The following is a 24,618-nucleotide window of genomic DNA, read 5'->3' as shown; positions in this document are numbered from 1 at the left end:
CGGGTAAATCCTGACGGGGACTGTGAGCTGAGTTGCTGAGGGGACCGGTGACCTTCATTGCCCCCGCTGCTGAATTCCCGGCTGGTGGAAGCGTGTTCACCGGAGCTGTTATTGTAATGGACGTAAAGCAGAAGTGCGATAACATTGATGATGTAGACATGGAAAAAGACCATGACAACCGTGAAATAGGACCGTGAGCACACACTACTCTTGTGTAACGGCACTCTTTCCCGGCGAGGGAGCCGTGGCTTTACGGTCGGCGACGAAACACTATCTTCTGTGACACTTTCCTGAGGTTCCATTATCGTTTAAATTGCAAATGTCCAGTGACCAAGTGTTTAATTAAAATATCCCTGGTTGGTCTTCCAGATTTAGCGATTTTTTGACAAAATGTCTTGTATCCGCTGGTCAGTTTCCCTCTAGAAAGCTCTGTTATCTGACAGCTGAAACTTTACGCATGAAAACACACTGACCTCTGTAATTGCTAGCCAGCTAGCAAAGGTCTGAAAGAATAACAGGCAACGACAAAGTCAGAACATACAACAATATGTCGATGACACATTTGGCTATATTTACTAATTACACTGAATCGCTGCCGGAAAATGACTGTCTACTATCAGCTACTTCAGCAGAAACGAATGTAGATGTTCACATTCTTGTTTACATTGCGGTACAGTTTTATTAGCTAATCCAGATTACACTGCGTATGTTCAAAAATCCAGCAGTGTGGCGTGTCATGGCAGTTCATCCTCTGGTGGCTCCCTTTGTGGCTTTTGCCGAGATTTGATGAATCATATAACCTCGTAACTTATATGTCAGATGTTACTGCTGCAGTCTCCGTTTTCATGTAGATGAGACGCCATTGCCCTGACAACTGCGGCACCTCGGTCAGACTCTCACCACTGAGTACTGCGGTGACAGCTAACAGACCTACTGCAACGCTCCCCCCTTGTGGTCGACCGAGATTAGCACGCAGCAAATTCTCTCTCTCTCTCTCTCTCTCTCTCTCTCTCTCTCTCTCTCTCTCTCTGGGGAAAAAATGAGTCAGGATTTTCAACAATTTTGATCTATCAACGGAGTTATGCTAAGCAGTCAAGATAGATAGTCAGTGTTTAATTATTTAGCCTCTGCGTGCTCATTCTGGCCGTTAACATTTCTTATTACTGCTGAACTGATTTATATCTTTGAATATGCAGTGATATTACCACTAAGGGGACTAATCAAACTGATTAAACAAAAAAAATGAAAGCTTCAAAGGATTTTTTTTTGGCCAGTTAAATTTGAGAAATACTCCCGTATAATATAGTTTGTTTCTCCGTAAAAAATAATCACATTTAAGCAACAGTGAAGACATGAATGAGAATTTCAGGGAAGGTCTTGCGTGTATGTCTCTTTTTTTGTTGTTGTTGGATGTTTGATCGACCTGATGTGCCCCTACAAATTCTATGGCAATTGAAAGAGAATAAATGAAACACACTCAAAAACAGACTGAGATCACAACTACTACATTTTATTGGCTGATGAATGGGAAGAATTTCACAAGGTCTTCATATTGTATGGGAACTTGTTACTATATGTGTCATCTAATTATGTGAGCTTTCTACTCTTCTTTCGTCTGCAAACAAAAGAGAGAGAAAAAAGATCAGTTTAGTGTCTTTCATTTTATTAAAATCAAAACATGCACAAAACTGAAACAGCATTGGGAAAACATTACTCTATGGAGAACATCAGAAATTGTTCTGCAGTTGACCTAACATGAATTGCAGACACATGACAGACAAAAATAAAATTGTTTAAGCCTAGAGACTAGACACTCCAGAAGTATACATAGAGCAGCACTTACTTTTACCCATGACTTCAACGCCATGTACTTTTTAATTTTTTTTTAACCACTCAGGAAGAGGAATCTCGTACCCTAATTTCTCTGCTCTTGGCTCGGAGCTTGTTGACCTGGGACTCAGCAATATCCGCCCGCTCCTGGGCCTCTTCCATGTCATGCTGCACCCTCCTGTACCTGGACAGGTGAGTGTTGGCCTGCTCCTCCTGTTTAAATGAAGCATATCAGAAATGGAAATTTTCATTAGCTGATTGTTCGTCTCCAGTAACACCTATGAGAAGAAACCATTCCTAAATTAGTGCCTTGAATGTGCTGTTCTGGATCATCTGAATCAGTGGCTCTCAATCCTGCTCCTAGGGGACCCCTGCTCTGCATATCTTCTATCTATCCTTGCTCCGAACACACCTGATTAGTGTGATTAACATGCTCTTGATTAAATCAGGTGTGCTCAGCCAATCAAAAGTGCCTTTGGTAAGTTCAGCCAGGTAGGTAGAGTATGGAAAGATAGAAAGTGTGTGGAGCTGGCTCCTCCAGGAGCAGGATTGAGAAACACTGATCTAAATGGTGCATTGTTTTTTCATTCCACGCGAAAACCGGACTGAGTTTGTTATTCGGCAGCTATTCCTGTCTCTCACGTAGTATGTCAGTAGTATGTCAGTAGTATGTCAGTAGCACTGTTTGGCACTGTCTTCTTCACTACTGAGGTCAGTTTGCATGTTGCAGCTCCTTAAGTTTCAAAAACATTTAGGATTTACTCACAGCTTCCTCTGCCTGTCTCTTGTAAGATTTCACTTTCAGCTGCAGTTTGTTCACCAGATCCTGCAGTCGAGTCACATTTTTCTTATCCTCCTCAGTCTGGGAATGAGCATGAAACATAGGAACATCGTGTGATCTTACTGTGGCAGATTGTATACCAGTTGCAGAACTATTTGACGGAGATCTATAGTGTACCTGGAAGGTGAGCTCCTTCACTCTCCTCTCATATTTACGAACTCCTTTGATGGCCTCCACACTACGCCTCTGCTCAGCTTCAACCTCAGCCTCCAGCTCACGTACCTTCAGAACAGAAGTATTGATAATCTGAAATGAATTTCTATTTGTGTACAAAAATAGGATTTGTTATTGGAAATAGGATGAGCATTTAGTTGTAGGTATTTGGTGGTCCGTACCCGAGCTTCCAGTTTCTGGAGTTGTTTCTTTCCGCCTTTCATGGCAAGGCTCTCAGCTTCATCCAGGCGATGCTGAAGGTCCTTGACGGTGGTTTCCAGATTTTTCTTCATCCTCTCCAGGTGAGCGCTGGTGTCCTGCTCTTTCTTTAGCTCCTCAGCCATCATGGCAGCCTGATTGACATTTCACTGAGGTTTTACTCATGGTTTGGCAAGGTTCAGTCAAGGGATGGTTCATCTAAGTTTTGAGGCAATAAAGCTGACCCCTGCTAGAATTTTGCAGTAAAACACAAGGAATCAAACAGACAAATTAGTTTTACTCACATCAGTGATTGCCTTCTTGGCCTTCTCTTCAGCATTCCTTGCTTCCTGGATGGTGTCCTCCATCTCACCTTGGATTTGAACAAGGTCAGCCTCCAGCTTCTTCTTGGTGTTGATAAGACTAGTGTTCTGGGGAAAAAACAAGAAATGTCGGGATTCTCAACAGTATTAAAATGGAAGTTTATAAAACATGTTACTGTTTACACAGATTTTCTTACTTGAGAGTGCAGCAGTGTCACACGTTCACTGGCGTCAACCAACTCCTGTTCTGCCACTTTGCGGCCTCTCTCGGTTTGCTCCAGAGCAACTCGCAGTTCCTCGATCTCGGCCAACATTAAAGTGTTCCTGCGCTCAACCATGGCAACCTGCTCCTTCATTTCATCTTGTGCTCTAAGTGCTTCATCAAGGTGCAGCTGAGCATCCTAAAGCAATCAAGATGAAATCAGAAAAAGAATCAACGAGTCTGAAGTCTCTCAGGTGCGCAAGAAATAATACTGTTGTCTTGCAGAAGACTCTCAAGAAAAAGTCAAAAGAAATCTTATGTATCTTAAGAGCTTTCAAGGAGTCATGACAGTGTCCTCTGGTGCATTGTCTTGTTTGTCATGGGTTTGTTTTTTTTTTCATGAAGGCCTCTCAATTTAAAACCTTAGTGCCTTTTGAGAGAACCAACCTTAAACTGTCCTTGGATGTTTCTGAGTTGTTTCTGGGCTTCAGCTGCCTGACGATTGGCATGGCTCAGCTGAATCTCCATCTCATTGAGGTCTCCTTCCATTTTCTTTTTGATTCTAAGAGCATCATTCCTGCTCCTGATCTCAGCATCCAGTGTGCTCTGCATGGATTCGATGACTCTCTGGCTGTTCCTCTTAATCTGCTCAATCTCCTCATCCTTCTCTGCCAACTTTCTGTCGATTTCACTTTTCACTTGAGTGAGTTCAAGCTGGATACGAAGAATCTTAGACTCCTCATGCTCCAAAGTGGCCTATATTTGATAAATGGTACGTTTGATAAACAATTAAAGTACAATATTCTCGGGTGTTAATAGATGTCATTATTATCAGCTTCGTCCAGAGAGTTGGAAAATAAAAACTACCTAAAATAAAATTACCTCAGCTTCCTCAAGTGCGGACTGGATTTCTGTCTTTTCAATCTCTACTGTCTTCTTTCCTTTTTCCAGTTCATGGATGGTCTTTCCAGTCTCACCAAGCTGCTCGGTCAAATCAGAAATCTCCTCTGCATGAAAAAGATGATACTTTCAAACGAGACTGATCTGACCAAGTTGATTTGCCAAAGATTTTTTTTTTAGGCCCACCACCACCCCTCCAGCATGGGAGTAACATCGTACTAACCAGTTTTTCAAAAACACATGCATAAGTGAGTGTGAGATAAAACATACGTTGCAGGTTCTTGTTCTCCCGCTTCAGGGTCTCCAGATGTTCCAAAGTTTCTTCATAGGAGTTCTTCATCTTGAAGAGCTCAGTGCTGAGAGAACGAGCCTCCTTCTGAGCGCCCTCTAACTCTGCCTGGCTCTCCTCATATTTCTGCTTCCATTCAGCCAGAATCTGTATGAGTGTGTGAGAGGAATGTTTCCTTTAAGTGTTTACAGGGTTTATAGTTGCTGTGGTTAATACTAAACAAATTCTACTGTTGAACAGTAATTATTGTGCTAGATTAGCCAAGGAATTTGCTGAAAACAACAGTGTATTAATTTTGTTTCACCTTGTCAAAGTTCCTTTGCTTCTTGTCCAGGTTGGCAGCCAGTGCATTGGCTCTCTCCACATCAATCATAAGGTCTTCAACTTCACCCAGCAGTCTCTGCTTGGTCTTCTCCAGAGAGGCACACTTGGCGTTCACAGCCTCAATGGATTCCTCAGCATCCTGCAGACGCTGCGCCAGTTTCTTTCTGGGAAGAACAATAACCTATTATTTTCTACCGGTTAAGTTGTTTACTTTACACCTATTGTGAACAGAGACACTAAGAGTAGTTTCAGTCGTAAAACACAAGTGATATCTGAAATATGATGGTCATTTACTTGGCCTCCTCAAGTTCCTCAGTGCGCTGGATGGCATCAGTTTCATATTTGGTTCTCCACTGTGCCACCTCACTGTTGGCCTTGGATAGTGCGCGCTGGAGCTCAGCCTTAGCCTCCTGCTCCTCCTCAAATTGTTCTCTGAGGAGTTCGCAGTCGTGGCGGCTTGACTGCACTGCATGGGCCAGGGCATTTTTGGCCTAGAAAGCCGTGAACAGAGCATTAAAACCTACACTACCTAGACCTCCATTCCAGCCCTCACACCATCATCAGCCATAGCTATTACATGGTCACACTGCTTTTCAGCAACCAATTGAGAAGATTACCATCCACAAATTATCAGTAAATGAACAGGTGTTTTTTTTTTTTCCTAAAGAGGGAAGTCTTTGTACCTTGACCTCCTCCTCAACATGTCTCTTCAGTTCCTCTATCTGCTGTGTATAAGCTTGCTTGCTTCTGGTCAGCTGGGAGATCAGAGCCTCTTTCTCTTCTAGCTGACGCGCAAATTCCCCTGATGCAGAAAGTGTGTCGCGTTACAAATGATCAAAAATGGGACCAGAACAAGTTGGCTGTTTCTGTACACAACACAACCCATGAATTAACTTCCTTGAGAAAGATTCCAAATTGCCAATCTTAGCTAATTTATGTATTTGTATTATTGGTTGCAATAACCAGAGTTTGATCCCACTGAGAATCAGGGTACCACCTAGCAAAGTTTGGCTATGGTAAATCAACTTACCATTTTCAGTCTGAAGTCGAGCTTTCTGGGCACTGAGGTCATTCAGCTGCCGAACGTGCTCATCATTCTTTGTTTTGAGTTCACTCAGTTGATCTTCCAGAGTACGACACATCTTTTCAAGATTAGCCTGGAGAAAAAAGATAGATCCAGTGTCTAGGATTTGTTATCCACCCAACTGTGACATTTTGAAATGTCCAAGGTAATCACTTGGTTACCTTAGATTTAGCTACAGCTTCCATGTTGCTGGATAGGTCATCAATCTCCATTTTGAGTTCGCTCTTCTCCTTTTCAAGTTTCTGTTTGACTCTCTGGAGGTTGTCGATTTGCTCTCCCAGCTCTGCCACACTGTCAGCCTGCTTCTTACGCAGTGCCGCAGCCGTGGCTTCATGCTGCAGAGTGGATTCCTCGAGGTCGCGGCGCAGTTTTTGGAACTCTGTTTCCCGTTTCTTGCTCATCTCAATTTGAGCAGTGGTTGCTCCTCCAGCCTCCTCAAGCCTTTCACTGATCTCCTCAAGTTCCCTGGACAGATCAGATCTCTGTTTCTCCACCTTGGCACGAGCAGCACGCTCAGCTTCAATCTCCTCCTCTAGCTCCTCAATTCGAGCCTGTATTGAACAAATGCTTACACTGATTTTCGCTAAACATTATGCTATAACTTGGGTCATGTCTTAATTTTTAATGTATAACATTTCAAAGAACCAAGAAATGACCTGGAGCTCCTTAATCCTCTTCTGAAGCTGAATACCCAGATTCTGCTCATCCTCGATCTTGCTCAGAAGTTGGCTTGCTTCAAAGTCCTTCCTGTCACAAACAAACAGAAGATTTTCATGAGAAATAATAGGCCTCATTCACTATTGTATATATAAATTATTTTGCTCTGCTGGTTGCTCATATTATGATGGATGTAAAATCGTACTTCTTGAGCTTTTCGTCTGACTGTTGCTTATCATTTTCTAGATCCATTATGGATTCCTGAGCCAGTTTCAGATCACCCTCAAGCTTTCTCTTGGCTCTCTCAAGGTCCATACGAAGCTTCTTTTCTTGCTCTAACGAACCTTCCAGCTTTTCAGGAACAGAATACACAGCAAAATTATCAGAGTTGACTTACACACATCAGTGAAGAATTTAAAACAACAGATTGCTCTGAAAAGACACAGACTGTTCTCTATTTTTTCTTACATCATCCACTTGCTGCTCCAGCTTGGCCTTGGCCTTTGTCAGAGTGTTGACTTTGTCTTCCTCTGATTGGAGATCATCAAGGGTCTGCTGATGTGCCTCTTGGAGGGCTTTCTTTTCCTTGGTGAGCTTAACAATAGTCTCATCTAGAGAGGCCATCTCTTCAGTAAGGTTTTTAACCTAGATGAAAACATTTGTCAGTGTTTTTTAACTTCATGATAAAGACCTCTGATGATACATCAAACAAAAATGAACCTTATTTTCAGTGGCATGTTTCTCTTTCTCCACTTTGGCCAAGGTGAGCTCCAAGTCGTCAATGTCTTTCTTGAGTTCGGAGCACTCATCTTCGAGTTTCCTCTTCTTGGCCGTAAGCTCAGCATTGATCTCTTCCTCATCCTCCAGCCTCTCGCTCGTCTCTTTGAATTTGGCCTCGAGCTGGATCTTGCTCTTGATCAGTCCTTCACATCTCTCCTCAGCATCAGCAAGACTTTCAACTTCCTGAGTGAATTTTAACATTGAAACAAGTTTTAACCATTTTCATAAAACACAAAATTCTCAAAAGAAAGCATGTAGCTTTAAAATTTTTTAGATCTGATTCAAACTCACGGCAGCTACTTGTAACTGGAGGTCGTTCTTCTCTTGCAACAAACTGACCATCTTCTCCTCTAACTCTTTCTTCCTAGCTAGTGCTTTTGCCAGGTCTTCCTTCATTTTTTCAAAGTTCTCCTTCATGGCGGCCATTTCCTTCTCAGTCTCTGCACTCTTCAGCAGAGGTTTGATTTTGAAATACAGCTTCATCCATGGCCAGGTTTTGACATTCATGAATGAGCGAATGTTGTATTGGATGGAGTAAATAGCTTCTCTGTTGAAACAATGTAAAAATCATTTGACCATCAAGAAGCAATTTTCAAAAAGAACTTTTGTGATTAACAGTTCTACGTTTATATCAAAGATGTTCTGGGTGAGTTTCAGCAAATATTAACAGAATTTGAAAGTCCATCTGTAAAGAAATGAATAAATCTTTTCTACAATACAAAACCTCAGAAAATGAGAACGTCAACTAGCTAGCTAGTTAGTTAGAGATCTCATCAAGAATGAAATTTTTCTTACTATTAACAAACATTTGTTGTTAAAGTTGTTACAGTTGAACAAGCTATCATTTCTGTTAGGTAGCTCACATTTACAAGTTATCTATCTATATAGCTATCTAGGACATCGAATGGATGATTGTACCTGCATTACATTAATTTAGACTTTAGCTATTGTTTCTCAACACTTTATTCAGTTTTTTGTGATCACATTAAATCAGTTATATGAAGCTGAACAGAACACTCGAAAATCAGCTGTGCATATCAGGCTGACGGAAAATGATCCATTGCTTTCCAATGAATATTTTAATTTACTTGTCTCTCAGTGCTTAGGGGCATTAAAGTACTGGGACTTTCAGACTTGGTCTGAAGTTTTGTTTCAAATCGGTGACTTCTACTTTTGCTATGTTTTATGGTTGTAACTTTAGTTAAGATCAGGCATGATATTTGAACAGTTTGAACACTACTTCTGGATGTTACCTTCTCTCCATCATCTTTACAAACTCTTTTCTCATGATGTATCCACGGCACAGAGCCTGTGTCATTGTCACAAGGGTCACAAGCTTTTCATCTCGCATCTCCTCAAGAACACCCAAAAGCCCAGCTTTGAAAAACACCTGAAAATGAGTTTCAGTCTTCATTAAACTCCATGTCTTCCCACAAAAACAATTTTGCTGTTGCTATAATTGTTTGCTGTATTAGGCTGTATTATAACTGATAACTTCAAAGAAACAAAGGAGATTTCTGACCTTAGTATGTCCAAACTTGTACTGGGTGTGATCGACATTAATGGAGCCCAGAAGCTTCTCTGAAGCTTTCTTGTTGTCGATGAATTGACCCTCTGGGATGACACTAGCATTCAGTACTTTGTATCTAAAAAAACATACAGAAGTGATTTAAAGTCGGGTTCAAATGTGTCATTATATTTCTAGAAGCTTCTCAGTGAACTTAAGTTCAAAAGTACCTTTGCTTGAAGTCACCATAGAGGATTCTGCTGGGGAAACCCTTTCTGCAGATTCTGATGCCTTCCAGTACACCATTACACCTCAGCTGGTGGATGACCAGGAAGTTCTCCATCAGACCTGGAATGAAGGTATCATATCTAGATTACACGCAATGTTATACCTATAGCACAAAGGCTTTTACCCTGATCGATACAACAATGCACATTGTGAAATTGGCCAGTGTACAGTACGTTTTGGATGCAAGTAGACTGGGAGCATACAATACTGATTTAATTCAATCAAACTTTTCAGTAGTTTTTTAACAGACTTTTTTTCTTCTTTTCTTTTTTAGTCTCGCTTAATGGTCTTTAATAAGGTGTTTAACAAAGGAAGTTTCATACACACAACTGACCTGGAGTCTTTGACTCATTGGGAATAATGCAACGCACAAAATGGGGATGAGTGCTCCTCAAGTTGGTCATTAGTTTACCCAGATTCTCCTGGTGGATTGAACAATACTCAAATCAAACAAATAAGCATGTGATTTTTTCATCTGAAATGTACTCAGGTGAACATTATCCACTCAAGTTTATCAGGCATGAGCAGAATTCAGTTTTTGGCAGTACCCTGAACAGAGCAGAAACAGTCTGGAAGGAGCCACCCTTCTTCTTGCCACCTTTTTTAGCTCCACCTTCACCTGTTTGACAACAAAAAATCGCGTTTAGGTGAATGTCATACTTGCTCTGGTTGTATAATTAATCCAGTGGCATATAAACAGCCCGACTACGACTCTAGCATTCTAAGAATGGGGAAGTTTTTCAAAAACATAGCCACTTTCTTTCTGGATAGACCATTCCTTACAAGGGATCATGTCAGGCACATCACGTTTTCAAACAGTTGTGCCACCAGATTCCAAGAGATATCCTCAGACACACAGCACTAATACAATGGTGGTGTCACTTAGTCAAATCTCTGTTTGCTCAGCAAAGGATACAAGTCCAACATTCCAAAAATAAAAATAAATAAAAGTTTTCCCAATAGAGATATTTGAAGAATGGATATACTAACCCTAAACAATGGAATGACTTGCATACAAGAAAGACTGCATACAGCTTTCTATATTTTTATTCTAAATACAATTTTAAAAATAAATAAATAAATAAATGTATAAACTAACCTTCAGCAGATGCATGAGTTGCATACAGGAAAGCCAACAGCTTGAGTGAAGACTTCTGATACAGCTGAACAGCAGAGTCATTCAGGGGGTCCTTGTTCTTCTCCAGCCAGCCAACTATGTTGTAGTCCACAACACCAGCGTAGTGCACCAGGGAGAAGTGGGCCTCAGGTTTGCCTTTGACAACCTTGGGCTTCTGGAAGCATGCACTTTTGCCAAGATGTTGGTCATAAAGTTTGTTCTTGAAGGTTATGTCTGTTGCCTTGGGGAACATGCACTCCTCTTCAAGGATGGAGAAGATGCCCATTGGCTGTTGATGACAAAAATCTTTAAATGTTTGAATACACCATGCAAATGACATAAACAATTCTGTAATTATGCAACAAATTCGTGTTATCAGGTTTAATTAAAGTCCTCTAGAATATCAGAGGTTTGTGGGGAAAAAAACAACAACTTTTGAGATAGTATGACTTGCCTTCTCAATAAGCTCAATGCATGCTGCAAGATCCATTCCAAAGTCAATGAACTCCCACTCAATTCCCTCTTTCTTATATTCCTCTTGTTCCAGGACAAACATGTGATGGTTGAAAAACTGTTGCAGTTTCTCATTGGTGAAATTGATACACAGCTGTTCCAAGCTGTTGAACTGCAGCAGAGTGTGACAAAAGACAGAATTAGTATGCCTAATATTTACACGTATTCCTTAAGCAGACCTTTTGTCCAGAGCAACTTAGATCACTTGTACAGTGGTCAGTATAGAACCTGGTTACGGTACTCACATCAAAAATCTCAAACCCAGCGATGTCCAGCACGCCAATGAAGAACTGCCTGGGCTGCTTTGTGTCCAGCATCTCGTTGATGCGGACGACCATCCACAAGAACATTTTCTCATAGACCGATTTACACAAAGCCAGAACTGCATTGTTTACCTATAACAGAAGGAAAAGGGTTTTTGTTTGTTTAATCAGATTAAAGTATACCCTGCATGGAAGTAAAAATTTCTTACCATTGGAACACCAATCTGTCAAAACCATACGGTTTGTGAAAGATGCTTCAGGGTGTTAAATGTATTCAATAAGTTACTTGACCCAATGGCATGCATCATTATTAGGATATTAATGTTAGCATCAGCTATCCTCAGTAGCAGAGTTTCTTTTAGGTAGCATCTCAATGTCAGTATGCTTGTATTCTCTGGAAAAAAGCACAGTATATTTGGAGATGAATATCTTTGAATGTGATGTTGAACATTAATGTAGAAGTGGTATAAATCGATGATTCCATTGTCCAATATAGTAAGATGAATTCAGTGGGAGTTTTGAGTGACACTCCTTTCACCAACCAGGCAGCTATTGCAATAATTAATACTTAAAAACTCTAAAGATTTCCCAGTACCTGTGGTACGGTCTGTCCCTTGGTTACATACTCATTTCCCACTTTGACTCTGGGGAAACAAAGAGCTTTCAGCATGTCTGCTGAGTTCAGGCCCATGAGGTAAGCGATTTTATCGGCCACTGAGGAGAGAAAATGGTCAACAGGTAAGTTCATTACTGCTTCCAAAACTATATTTTACTGTCCAATCATACTAGTCATCCCACCACCCACTCAGGCAATAAATCAATCACACCAATCCATTACATCAATCTGTGATCCATTACTCTCTTATAAAATCTGTCCTAATGGGCTTTTTTAGAACTCTCACCCTCTGTGCCGTCAGGTTCTGCCTGCTCCTCCCTCTGCTTCTGCTTGAACTTCATGTTCCCATGATGCATTGCTGCTCCTGTCAGCTTGTAGATGCTCATTTTCTCCTCAGGGAGAAAGCCCAGGATGTCAATAGCCGTCTGAGATTCAAAAGAGTGTAGTGTTTGAATACAAACAACAAACATGATAGATTTTTATGTGAATTTTGCCTTTATGGAAATACGTTATTTAAAATGGTTATTGAGTTTGAAAAGGCAGATTTGACTTTTGTTCCATAATTTACTCACATCAGTAGCTATGAACTCCTCGACATCATTGATGCTCTTGACAGTGATCTCACCCTGACTAATCATGGGGTAGTCATAAGGGTTAGTGGTGATCAGGAGAGCCTCTGCAGAGAAACAATATCACACAAAACTAAATAACCCATTCATCCTTCATTATTACAATCATGTGTTACTGTTGTTTGTGTGGAACGGGTTTTGATTTTCTGAAAGGTGTGGATGCAAAGATTAGCACTTCAGTACTTTTTGAGGATGTTTCCACTGATTGTCATGAACATGACAATGTTGTCATGTTTTGGGGGTTTGGATACCTTTACATATTGTGTGTATCCCTTACCTAGAAGTTCTGGCTTGTGTCCAGTCGTGAGCTGGTAGAAGATGTGGTAGCTCCTCTCAGCAGACAGTTGGAACGTCACCCTAGACTTCTCCAGCAGATCTGTGCAAGTGCAGTGTAAAGGCATTAATGGTTCTGATCAGTAACTTTTGATGGAAATCATGTCTACATGTACTGTCAAAAAAAGACAAACAAGCACTTACAAGTTTCAATATCAGCTGAGGCCAGCTTTCCAGTGGACGCGAAATGGATTCTAATGAATTTGCCCTAAACGTTTGTGGGAGAACAAATAATTGAATAAATAATTTATGAGCCTGCAGTCAGCAAATAAAAGCTATATTACAGTATATTGCAAAGATTAAAGGAAGTACTCACAAAACGGGAGGAGTTGTCATTTCTCACAGTCTTGGCATTCCCATAAGCCTCCAGCAGAGGGTTGGCTGCGATGATTTGATCCTCCAGCGACCCCTACAGGTGACATGACATATCTCTCATGCAGAGGCAGAAGCATAAAGACAGTTTCTTACAGTGTCACTGTGTTTGGATATCACCCTATGGTGTGTTTCACTCACCTGCATTTTGCCAGCTGCAGGCTCCACCTTCTTCGATCCAGACACTGCGATTGTCGCAAAGTACTGGATGACACGTTTGGTGTTAACAGTCTTCCCTGCACCAGATTCTCCACTGGAGGTAGAAACAGTTCGCATTTTTCCAATGTGTTTGACAAAAGACTTTTTACTCATTAATCTAAAAGTCGCTATCAATACTTACGTAATCAGGATAGACTGGTTCTCACGATCTGTAAGAAAGTAGTACCACCGTCAAAATAGATTTGTCTTCTACCAGAGCTGCCGATGGCGGATGGATGAATAGATGTGGTGCTCGTACCTGTGAGCATGAACTGATAGGCATTGTCAGAGATGGAAAAGATGTGGGGCGGGGCCTCGACTCTCTTCTTTCCCCTGTATGCCACCACCACCATAGCGTCGTACACAGGAAGCCACTTGTAGGGGTTCACTGTCACACAGAACAGCCCAGAGTAGGTCTGAAAGTGAGAGAGCATGCCCATTATCATACATGTATCTGTAGGCTACAGCATCTATAAGACTGGAGATTTTGTCGACGTTCAGAATGCCCAGGGATATCTGTATGTAGGTAAACCTATCCACGCATGCACAAACCTATGTGGACAAATGTGTGTCACTGTATTAAAGCAGTTAACACACTCACTCTTTCATACATTAAATTCCAAGCCGTAATGGACAACCTAACTCATTCATGCTGTATGTCTAATGTAAGGGTCCAGTGGTTTGTATTTTTTGTTATACACAGGTTGTGTTGTATACAAGTAGTATGTTAAGGTGTTAAGTGAAGGGGATTACTGGTTTCTGTCGCTTGTTTGTTTGTTTGTTTGTTTATTTGCTTACATAGATCATCCATGCTGCATAACGCTCTTTGAGGTTGTACAGCACAGTGGGCTCATTGAGGTGAGTCATCATGGCCATGTCCTCGATCTTATCAAACTTCGGAGGATTCATGGGAAAAATCTGGTCATCTTTCACTGTGATAGTCTGGAATACAGGAGGCAGTCATTTGAATGTTATTACCAATAATTACTGATACACTGATATTCACATGTTGTTAAATATTCAAAGATAAAGTCTCAGATTTGGTTGACTGGCAATGATAAAAGATTTGTTGAAATAAATAGAAACAGGGACTTTGTCTTGGTACTTAAATCCATTTAAAGCATAAGTAGTAAGTGCAACCAGATATATCACACTCCAACCACAGGAATGCAGGCTTAAGAACACGATAAAATCGCTACAATTTCAAAGCAAAATGTTGTACTCTTTTTGTCTCTGTTTTTATCAGGTCTTTGCACAGACTATTACCAGTAAATGCTAGATGGATCTGGGTGAGAGAAACATTTACAAAACTGTGGTGTTGAAAATTTACGGAAAAAAAACCCCCAAACAAACAAACATAAAGTCACTCACTTTCCCACACAGAGTCTCCACCGTGGCTTTGCCCCCCTCTCGGCTCTTCAGTACCCCTTTGAGGTACATCTCAGCCGGCTCAGCCACAAAGTAAGCTGTCTTGGCATCGAACGGTTTGTTCTGTGCCTCCATCCTCTCGCGCTCTGGCTTCCGCAGGTATACGGCTGCGGGGCCAAAGCACTGCATATCCGGATCAATGCTCATGGTGGCACCACCTCACTGAACACAGAAAACAACAGAGTCGGCTCTCAGCCTTATTTTGTTTCAGACACTTTTCGATTTCAGCGAATCAAAATGTTGCAGAGCTTCATGTTATTGGAACAGGCAGGCTGTCATCCCTGTTCTAAAGTGATATGATTCGGCAAAATGAAACTGTTTTTTCTTTTCTTTTTTGGATTTAGGTTTAGGATTTCAGAGGTGTACAATGCCGTATCTTCAGACAGTATCTGCTGATGAGACATTTAAATCATATTTAGGTTATCATAGCAAAGAGGTAGATTTCATTGTAACTGTCCACAAATAGAGATTAATGAACAAAATCGAGCAAACACGTGACGATGTGATAAGCATTCAGCTAGCTTAACTTTACCTTACTCTGATGCCACAGGAGAAACTCTGTTTGTTGCAGCCTTTGTGTACTGAAAAGGAAAAAAACAAAATGGTATTTATTTATTTATTTTTAATGGAGAATAATGTCAAATAAGTTACATTCTTACATGTGATCATATGTAGAAGTATCATAGTTCATTTTAATCTTCAGGAATACTTGTTAAAAGTTCAGTGTATATATGCAAGGTTTGACCGTGAGCAGAGGAAGCCCTTAAGTCACTCACCTTTGTCTGAAGCCAGTCAGTCCTTGGAGGAGTCTCCAGTTGGCTCTTTTAAAGCGGGACAAATGACCTGCTGCTCACATTCATGGCTCTCTATTTGGTCATGAATTTTTGCTCTCTTTGCCCACTAATCCTTGTCCTCCAAGCAGCATCTTAGGCCTGCAACAGACGTCTTATTTTTATCTGACTATAAATATGAATCATTTTATGATCACTTACGAGGTGGTGATGTGATGTGTTCTGTATGTGTTTTTACAAAAGGCATCGTCTAACTGGTTTTTGAAACGAAATACAGTTGAAACGTTTCTATGTTATTTTTTCTCATGGGCGAGAAAAAAAATGCTAAATCGTTGTTTTCTGATTTACGAGTGATCTCTTGGAATCCTGAGCATGCTCCACAGGTGTGACTGGGGTTTGAGTTTGATTAGAGTTTGTGTATGGCAGGAGAGCACTGTCATACCTGCATGTGAACATCTGATGTGAGTCTGTAATAATAGAAGCACAGGACTGCAGAGGCTCAGTACTTCCTTTTAAAATGACAAAAGAAGCACTTTCAGACATAACGGTAGCGTGATCTTTGGTGTGTTTTCAAATCCAGTCAGTCTACGTTTTTTTTACTCGCATCCCAGTAATTGGTTGATAGGAATGTATTGGCTCGAATGTCGCTGGTCTCAGAGGCATTGGAAAAGGCAATATGAGTCCAACACATTTTAAAGACATAGAACTAATGCGCCTCCGTTCTCACCAAGGGGTGAGGCGGTTGCCAAGAAATTGTGGCTAACCACAAAACTGACAACTACAGGGATGGCGTGCATCTCCAGAGATGTAACCATGTCTGTTTTGGCTGTGGACTGTTCCTTAGTCATTGTTTGCTTATAGCAACATCTGTCTTCACCCTGAGATCTCTGTTTTCATCTTAACTTTTTTTTTTTTGAAGGAAAACTTGGTTGTTTAGTAAAGACAGAATGTCCTCAACGGTCTCATAGGCTAAGAACAAGTGGACTCCTATGCTGAAAATAAATCTTTTTCACAAGATTGTTTGGTGGGGATTTACTGAATTGTTTTGTCAGTTTGGTATTAGAGCTAGTTGTTCAACCTCATATGAGAAGGCAGAGATTAAAAACCATGTAAATGAAATATACAAATTCTTAAAAAAAAAAAAAAAAAAGAGGGAGAAGACAGCCATTGAAAGTGAGAAAACGTTGCTATGAGTGATAAACAGGACACTCTTTTCCTCAGATAACCTCCAAACTGATTCCTGGGTAAGCCCAGGGTTTTCCTCACTTTTTGGCTGGGAGTCCGGCATTGAGATCTTTAGCACAAGCGAGATTTAAAATGCTTTGCCGACCAGTAGATCATTTTTTCCGCAAGAAAGGTGATCCCACACTGGCAATGAGCAAAGCCCCAAGAAATTCTAAAGCACTTAAGTCAGGCTATAAAACGGCCAGAGAGCACCGAATAAATCATGGGACATTCGATATCTCATTTAGTCCGATAAATTCTTATTTGGTCAAAATATAAATATAGCCTAGAACAGAACTTTGGTCTTCCAAATGTCGTCGTGGGGAGGGGAAGGGGATTAAGTCACTGTGCATTGCATTTCAAAAACAAAACCCAATTATCTTGATGTCATTCAAGCAGGCTGCAACTGCAGTGTTGAAAATTGTCGAGGATGTATGGTAAGTGTATCTTCGTTGAGCGTATGGTCTCCTGAAGAGAAAAAAAACAATATAACTCAGGATTTCGAGATGATGTTTATGTCAGAGGGTTAAACTTTAGCGATTTGAAATGCGATATTTATATATATTTGAGCGTTTTCTTATATCTATGTTTTAAAATAGTAAATGTCTTTACAATGTTCTGCTCATTAATGATTTGCTATACAAACGTCCTATTACATTACATTAAGCAACTGACTACTATTCCCTGAACAAATATTATGCTATATATATATAGCTCAGACCTACTGTTGATCGGATGGTATGTCTTTATCTCCTTATCAAGAACGTGTTACTTCTGCCACTGTATCATATTCCTTAACTGATTTTTGAAACAGATAATTAAATACGACTGAACGATATTTTTATGACGTGAAGTACAGTGTAACATCTTGAGATTTCTGTTGACAGGAAATCCATGTTATCACTTCTCACTTTTTTTCTGCTTATGATACTTAGAATGTTGCACTAAAGAAATAAGATATTCAATGGAAAACATATATAAAACCATCGTGCAACCACTATCATCAGTGAAATAACCAATCACGTATTAGCCACACACGCTCTGGTTTGGAATCAGCAGCCTTGTGTTACGCCTCTTTCAGCATATTCGATTTCACTTCCCGTGGATTTTTTATCATCTTGACACTTAGCTAATATCATATCATCATAATCAATTTCAACGTTTTCCTTGTTTCATACGGTAAATTAACGAATTACAACAAAAACAGGCGGGGAGAGCGAGAAACAGGCATCGCTGCGAGTCACAAATATGAGGAGAGAGCCTAAAATATGCCTCTAATAGACTTGAAACTCAAGACTAATGGATGTGAGCCATTGTCTGCATAGCGCAGTTAGGCTAATGGAGGAGAAGTGGACCAACAAGCATCTCTGAGGAGATGAGTGCGTGGAAGGAAGTTATTCGGTGGCTGTCTTCGACAATCCCTCTTCCAAAGGCCAAGCAGAGCAACTGGCTCTCAGAGAATTCTGCCCTCTGTCACCCAGGCACTGGCCGCACTGAGGGAATGTTTAGTGTGTCTATGTGTGTGTGTGTGTGTGTGTGTGTCTGTGTGTGTGTGTGGGGGTGAGAGAGAGAGAGAGAAAGTGAAGTGTATGTGGTTCAGAAATACTTTCAGAGGTCTGAAGTTCTGACAAAAATGAAAGATATTCACAGAGATTACAGCCTGACAATACAGAGAACAACTGAAAACTAGGTCTGTAATCAGCTTACCTGGGAAATAACCACAGCTGCTGGTAATGTTAAGTTCTACATACATGTATTAGTGTATTACTGATCTGTAAAATCTGTAGACCTAGTCTGATGTTTTATATCCCTATATAAATTCTCATTTTAATGTTTATCTTCAAGCAAGCCAACAACTCTCCTGTTAATGATTTGATGTTGGGGTGATGTTGAAGAATCATGGGTTTCATATAACCACATTAAAAACAGCCAGCATACAGCATGTCAATCATCCATGACATTTTAACTGTTGTTTCCTTTTTTCACCCTGCCATTGACATTATCTTCCAATTTGGAGCTGAACTAACGTTCCACTGCTTGATGCATGGGCCAAGGGGAATCCTTATTAGGCCACTGAATCACGTGACCGTTTCTGAGTGTTCTCTTTTCCAGTCACTTACTGCCACCTCATGTTTTGAAATAACTATGGTTCTTGTTGGCATGATCTTGCAATTTAGTGAGTCACTGTCTGCTTTTGGTTTCTTCTCTCAGAAGGATATCCTTGGCCCCAGTTACATTGTTGAGCTCAAACATTCATCTCAGAATGTATCTTTCCAGATCTTATTCCCAATAAATCCAACAGTAGGCCTCTTGAGATCCCCGGCAGTCATTTGGCCCATTCAAAGGGCATCAGTTTGATTGGTGGGGTAAACTCAGCCTCAGTCCAGATCTCTTGAGAAACATTGGAATCATCTGCAGCTGCAAGGTTAAGCCCTCTCACATCAAACAGCACCACTGAGGTTTGGTCTCAAAATGTTTCCTCTTCTAGTTTAATTCAGTGATGAAAAACGGTGAACCCATGTCCTACAGTTAGGAGCGTCGGACCGTGAGTAATGGTGGACCTGACTAACCAGGGCCCTGCCTGGATGGGGGGGCCCTCCAAAAGCCTCGGATATAAGGTGAGGGGGGGGCACACTACTGTGTCCAGGGCCCAAAATTTGGTGCTACGCCCCTGCCTACAGTACTGATATGTCTGAGCATTTATTGTTTGTGCACAATAATGTGTACGTTTTTATGTTGATTATCTAAGCTACAATTGAGAGGAAGATTTGTATGTTGTTTACTCTCGTAAGCTTCATATTTAGTTGATGAGTGTTTTCACGAGTGTACCGTGCTAATTGATTAGCATGTTGATATTCGGTTGACTGGCGACTCGAGTTGATACTCCTGGCTCCAGTTTCACCCCTTATGATTTGGAGATGAACAGAGTGAGTAAGTTGCTCTGACAGCACTGGATTGGACAAAACAACAAGGAAACAGCATCTCGCTCTTGGACAGAGGTCAACGACTGTAAAGGGAAGAGTAAGAAAGGGCACAGGACAATAACAGGTACTATCCTACATTTTGTTTTTTCTGCTCGTCAAGGAGTGAAGCGGTCGTTTGGTGTAGCTCGCGGAGTTCACACAACATTCCAAAATTTTATTTTACTTAACTTTGGTTTTGCTTTAGAGTGTGTGTGTGTGTGTGCGTGTGTGTGTGTGTGTGTGTGTGTGTATAGTGCTTAAAGTGGAAAAAAGTCCCAGTACTCCCCTTACTCACATGTTGGCGTGTGTATTGGCCAGTATCAGCAATCATTAAGTATTACATTCTGAATTTCTACTGTGAATAAAAGATACTAGGAGACATCACTGATGTTCACAGCAAAACTATTGCCAAACTATCAATTTTATAATATATAACAATAATATATAATATATAACAATAATTTAATAATGTAATATCTGTATGATACTATATATTATATATAAGTGTGTGTGTGTGTGTGTGTGTGTGTGTATTATGTTTTTATACTTCTGTTACTGTCTGCTACTGTTTTTAAGTACATCTGCAGCATTCAGATGTAAACAAGCTACGAATTTCATTGTGTAGTCACTGCACATACAATAAAGAGCTTAAACTTGAACTTGATTTCAATTATCACAGTAATTGAAGTCATCAGACCTGCAGTGGAGAACTCTGCAAAGGGCAATGAAAACAAAGTTACTTCACATCCATCAGAGGAGACATGTGGTAGTCTCTTACTATCAAACCGGCACTCCATGCTCCCAATGGACACACGCAACAGACACGGTAAGATGGGAGTTAGCCAGAAAGAAATGAGAGAGTACTTAGCTATGCAGGTGGCAATGGATTCAGTCAAGAGATATACTGCTGTGTTAGATTAACCTAACTGGCTATTCTAAAGAAACAGTAGGCAAACAATGATGCTGTATTATCTGATTGAATATTTGATGGTAGCATAAATTCAGCAAGGACTAGACATGCTTGGGAGGACAAATAACACAGTTATTCATAATGAATGAGACGTTCACATACTTACAGAAATGGCAGAAATGGTGCCCCCTGGGTAATGCAGTTTATGTAGGATTATTATGAATCGCCCAGAGCCTGATATGGAGATGGCAGAAAAGAGTACCAACAGCTTGTGAGAAGTGCTGGTAGACAAGAAAAGGTCGCTGTAAAATGTAGAAGTGCCAGCAGTACCAGCCCACTTTGAGCACTGTGTTTGTGTGTGTGTGTGTTTGTGTGTATGGGGGTGAGGCACTCTATATGGTCTATATGTGTGTGAATCTGGCAAATTATGTAGAAATAACTCATGGAAATTGAACTGAGAATATTTTCTGAAAGTTAAGATTGTGTCTAAAACTGGAGAGGAGGAACATAACTAATATAACAATTGTATTATCATTATTGTTATTGTCATGATCATTGTCATTATTATTATTATTATTTTTATTGTTGTTGTTGTTGTTATTATTCTTAGGAACAGAACTCAGTACTAACAGTACTCAGTAAATAACTGGGAATTAGTAGGGGTGTAACGATTCACCGATACGAATCGGAAATCAGTTTTAACGTTTAACATGCGACTACATCCATACGCGGACCCCTGGATCAATTTAAATGTTTCATGAACCGGTCGATGGCCGATTCTGAAGTTACGAAACGGTTGAATAAAGATTTGCTGCTGATTCTACTTAAGTATAAACTAAGCTGCTGTGAAGGCTCGCTGATCTAACGTTACAAGTCATGTTACGTTCAAAATAATAATGACCGCCTCTCATTCGCTAATAAATCTGCACAGTGTCTCGCGTTGACCTTTTACCTTTTAGGAGAGTATGCTAGCATTGCTTGCTAGGTAAAAACAAGAACAACACGTCCGACAACGTCGATATGGTTTAGAGTAAACCATCAAATTGAAAGTCTAAAGTTTGGAAGACATTTGGAATTTAAAAGAAGGAGGGAATATTGGACTGAAGTCTGGCCATTTGTAAGTACAGCAGTAATGTCAAAATGTTTGTTCATACAGAAAGTCGCTTTTGTCTGTGTCTGTTGAAAAAGTAATAAACACAATGACATGTTTTTCTGAAATACGACGTAATATTACAAGAATTGAGTCGTAAGTTTACAATAAAAAAAGTCGTGATATTACGAGATAAAGTCGTAATTTTACGAGAAGAAAATCATAATGTTAAGAAAGGAAAGTCATAATTTTAGGCTACGATTTATGTTAGAGGGGAAATATCGGAAGAGTAGCCTACAAACTACATTGAAATGAGGAATGTGGGGCGTCTTGCTTTAGGTTTCACAAATGACGAAATACTTTCGGCACATCAGCACCACATTATCATGACTTTTTTTCTTGTGAAATTACAACTTTATTCTCGAAATCTCAATTTGTTTGAAACTTGTGATAATTTGAAAGCAATGGCATTAAGTAAATGTCAAGAACTGTATCAGATAGCATCATATCCCATCGCACTGAATCGTTCTTGAATCGTATTGTAGCCCATGTATCTAGATACGTTTCCGATCCTGTTATAAGGGAGAGATGCACACCCCTAGGAATTAGGCTATTAATAACTCTAAATTTGGGATCAGTGTGGTTTGTCTTCGTCCTTTGCACAAAGAGAGGTTTATGTTTATGGAAGGAATTTAATTTAGTACCTTCATTCTTGTGTTAAAGCTCTTCTTTTGAGAAAACATATTGTGGTTTGCCTGTGGTCCTTAATATTGTATGTACAGGTACTTTAAGTACGCCCAAGATGTTCAACATTAAGAGTATTAGAGCAACAGAGGACGGGATTCGCGGTCTGAACAGAACTCAGGGCTCTATCCATACTGTGCACATAAGGGCTTGGAGCACTACACTGGTTTGATATATTTTTGGTGTTTTCAGGGATATGGAGAAAAAAGACATGAAATACACATATGGTCCAAGATTACAATAACTTTATTTTATTGATAGAACATTGAGATGAAGAGACATTTTGCAAGGTCCTCATATTGTATGAGAGCTTGTTACTGCGTCCCATTTAAGTGTGTCGACTTGCTACTCTGCTTCCTTAGTCTGCGAATGAAGAAGAAAAAAATACTGTGTCATCATGGGATTATGTTTAAGTTCTGTGACATTTCAAAGTTAGAATGCATTAGAACCAGGGGTGTAATGGTACATTTACTTGTACAGATCTGCACAGCACAAGACTTGTGGTTAGGTACATATTGTAAGCCAAACAATTTTCGCACCACTGCCAAAGTGACTTAAGCTACCTCATGCCTCCTCTGACAAATGGGAGACAAGTCATAGGCTTTTCTCACATCAGAAGTTATATAACATCTTCAGATTTGGAGGTGAACACTTAACTCTACACTTAACACTTAACTCTATTCTTGACTACAAAAGCAGTGACTACAGCTGAATACTGGAAGGAAGAGTTACCCTGATGAACATACCTGCCTAAGGAAATATGGCCAGTTACATTCCATTGGATCCCTGTCACAGTTGGAAAATGTGGCACCGCAAAGATACATACCCCAGATGATTCCCATTTACAGCAAATTATGAATAAATGAAGTAGCTGCTAAGATGGAGAAATCTCTTACCTTAATATCCCTGCTCTTGGCTCGGAGCTTGTTGACCTGGGACTCAGCAATATCAGCCCGCTCCTGGGCCTCTTCCAACTCATGCTGCACCTTCCTATACCTGGACAGGTGAGTGTTGGCCTGCTCCTCCTGTTTAAACGAAGCATTTGAGAAACTTTGGCTGAATGGCAACCCAAGTGAACGATCTATGTCCTGATTATTTCTATGATCCTCACTTTTCAAATTCAGTTGGCAAGAAAGTTCCGAAAAGAAATGTAGCTTAAATTTACTATTGCACAGTGATCATTAACCTCCCTCTAAAAGGACTGGTATATCAGTATCTAAAAATGAAATCAGTATTCAGTCAAATAAATGAAAATCTTATTGACTGTTTAATTTTACCCTTCATTTTTCTAAAAAGATCCAATCATTTAGTTTCAAAAACATTTAGGATTTACTCACAGCTTCCTCAGCCTGTCTCTTGTAAGCTTTCACTTTCAGCTGCAGTTTGTCCACCAGATCCTGCAGTCGAGTCACATTTTTCTTATCCTCCTCAGTCTGGGAATGAGCATGAAACATAGGAACATCGTGTGATCTTACTGTGGCAGATTGTATACCAGTTGCAGAAGTATTTGACGGAGATCTATAGTGTACCTGGTAGGTGAGCTCCTTCACTCTCCTCTCATATTTACGAACTCCTTTGATGGCGTCCGTGCTACGTTTCTGCTCGGCTTCAACCTCAGCCTCCAGCTCACGTACCTTCAGAACAGAAGTATTGATAATCTGAAATGAATTTCTATTTGTGTACAAAAATAGGATTAGTTATTGGAAATAGGATGAGCATTTAGTTGTAGGTATTTGGTGGTCCATACCCGAGCTTCCAGTTTCTGGAGTTGTTTCTTTCCGCCTTTCATGGCAAGGCTCTCAGCTTCATCCAGGCGATGCTGAAGGTCCTTGACGGTGGTTTCCAGATTTTTCTTCATCCTCTCCAGGTGAGCGCTGGTGTCCTGCTCTTTCTTTAGCTCCTCAGCCATCATGGCAGCCTGATTGGCATTTCACTGAGTTTTACTCTTTGTATGGTAAGGTTCAGTCAAGGGATGGTTCATCTAAGTTTTGAGGCAATAAAGCTGACCCCTGCTAGAATTTTGCAGTAAAACACAAGGAATCAAACAGAAA

The 24,618-nt window shown here is 40.4% G+C and overlaps 4 protein-coding genes across 4 annotated transcripts in view; all 4 read right to left on the bottom strand.

Annotated features, from left to right (window-relative positions):
- p4htmb (prolyl 4-hydroxylase, transmembrane b) overlaps positions 1-302 on the bottom strand; it is a 5,363-nt gene extending 5,061 nt beyond the window's left edge. The window contains exon 1 of the mRNA XM_030778437.1: positions 1-302. This exon is cut by the window's left edge and continues 34 nt beyond it. Coding sequence (XP_030634297.1) covers positions 1-302 — 302 coding nt within the window.
- A 1,591-nt stretch (positions 303-1,893) lies between these two features.
- LOC115815483 (myosin-7-like) lies at positions 1,894-3,168 on the bottom strand. The gene is made up of 4 exons (XM_030778436.1): positions 3,007-3,168; positions 2,789-2,893; positions 2,597-2,692; positions 1,894-2,043 (listed from the first exon to the last, which is right to left on the bottom strand). Exons 1-4 carry the CDS (start codon positions 3,166-3,168, stop codon positions 1,894-1,896), a joined length of 513 nt encoding a protein of 170 aa, XP_030634296.1.
- A 155-nt stretch (positions 3,169-3,323) lies between these two features.
- Positions 3,324-14,992, bottom strand: LOC115813910 (myosin heavy chain, fast skeletal muscle-like). The gene is made up of 33 exons (XM_030776593.1): positions 14,789-14,992; positions 14,216-14,359; positions 13,677-13,833; positions 13,560-13,587; positions 13,361-13,472; positions 13,164-13,256; positions 12,992-13,055; positions 12,792-12,890; positions 12,458-12,561; positions 12,172-12,310; positions 11,865-11,983; positions 11,252-11,401; positions 10,948-11,118; positions 10,476-10,782; positions 9,925-9,995; positions 9,711-9,798; positions 9,319-9,436; positions 9,104-9,227; positions 8,835-8,971; positions 7,873-8,128; positions 7,522-7,764; positions 7,270-7,446; positions 7,007-7,152; positions 6,801-6,891; positions 6,306-6,695; positions 6,091-6,217; positions 5,744-5,862; positions 5,355-5,551; positions 5,041-5,224; positions 4,718-4,883; positions 4,430-4,554; positions 4,224-4,303; positions 3,324-3,372 (listed from the first exon to the last, which is right to left on the bottom strand). The coding sequence occupies exons 1-33, from the start codon at positions 14,990-14,992 to the stop codon at positions 3,324-3,326; spliced, it is 4,779 nt and encodes a 1,592-aa protein (XP_030632453.1).
- Positions 14,993-22,912: 7,920 nt separating this feature from the next.
- LOC115815481 (myosin-7-like) lies at positions 22,913-24,476 on the bottom strand. The gene is made up of 5 exons (XM_030778435.1): positions 24,315-24,476; positions 24,097-24,201; positions 23,905-24,000; positions 23,464-23,592; positions 22,913-22,930 (listed from the first exon to the last, which is right to left on the bottom strand). The coding sequence occupies exons 1-5, from the start codon at positions 24,474-24,476 to the stop codon at positions 22,913-22,915; spliced, it is 510 nt and encodes a 169-aa protein (XP_030634295.1).
- Positions 24,477-24,618: the final 142 nt, after the last annotated feature.

The sequence above is a fragment of the Chanos chanos genome, chromosome 6, assembly GCF_902362185.1.
Source record: "Chanos chanos chromosome 6, fChaCha1.1, whole genome shotgun sequence".
NCBI classification, from domain to species: domain Eukaryota; kingdom Metazoa; phylum Chordata; class Actinopteri; order Gonorynchiformes; family Chanidae; genus Chanos; species Chanos chanos.
Note: the sequence above shows the minus strand (reverse complement) of the source record. Positions and strands in the feature narration are given on the sequence as shown.

Excerpts from the sequence above, each read along its gene's own strand:
- LOC115815483 (XM_030778436.1), bottom strand. The coding sequence starts at position 3,168 with ATGGCTGAGGAGCTAAAGAAAGAGCAGGACACCAGCGCTCACCTGGAG. Across the intron at positions 2,894-3,006 it reads TCCAGAAACTGGAAGCTCGG|GTACGTGAGCTGGAGGCTGA; the intron begins GTACGGACCACC and ends TCTGTTCTGAAG. Across the intron at positions 2,044-2,596 it reads AGAGACAGGCAGAGGAAGCT|GAGGAGCAGGCCAACACTCA; the intron begins GTGAGTAAATCC and ends TCATTTAAACAG.
- LOC115813910 (XM_030776593.1), bottom strand. The coding sequence starts at position 14,992 with ATGAGCATTGATCCGGATATGCAGTGCTTTGGCCCCGCAGCCGTATAC. Across the intron at positions 13,056-13,163 it reads ATGACAACTCCTCCCGTTTT|GGCAAATTCATTAGAATCCA; the intron begins GTGAGTACTTCC and ends ACAAACGTTTAG. Across the intron at positions 9,437-9,710 it reads CAATGAGTCAAAGACTCCAG|GTCTGATGGAGAACTTCCTG; the intron begins GTCAGTTGTGTG and ends CCTTCATTCCAG.
- LOC115815481 (XM_030778435.1), bottom strand. The coding sequence starts at position 24,476 with ATGGCTGAGGAGCTAAAGAAAGAGCAGGACACCAGCGCTCACCTGGAG. Across the intron at positions 24,202-24,314 it reads TCCAGAAACTGGAAGCTCGG|GTACGTGAGCTGGAGGCTGA; the intron begins GTATGGACCACC and ends TCTGTTCTGAAG. Across the intron at positions 24,001-24,096 it reads TGAAGGAGCTCACCTACCAG|ACTGAGGAGGATAAGAAAAA; the intron begins GTACACTATAGA and ends GCTCATTCCCAG.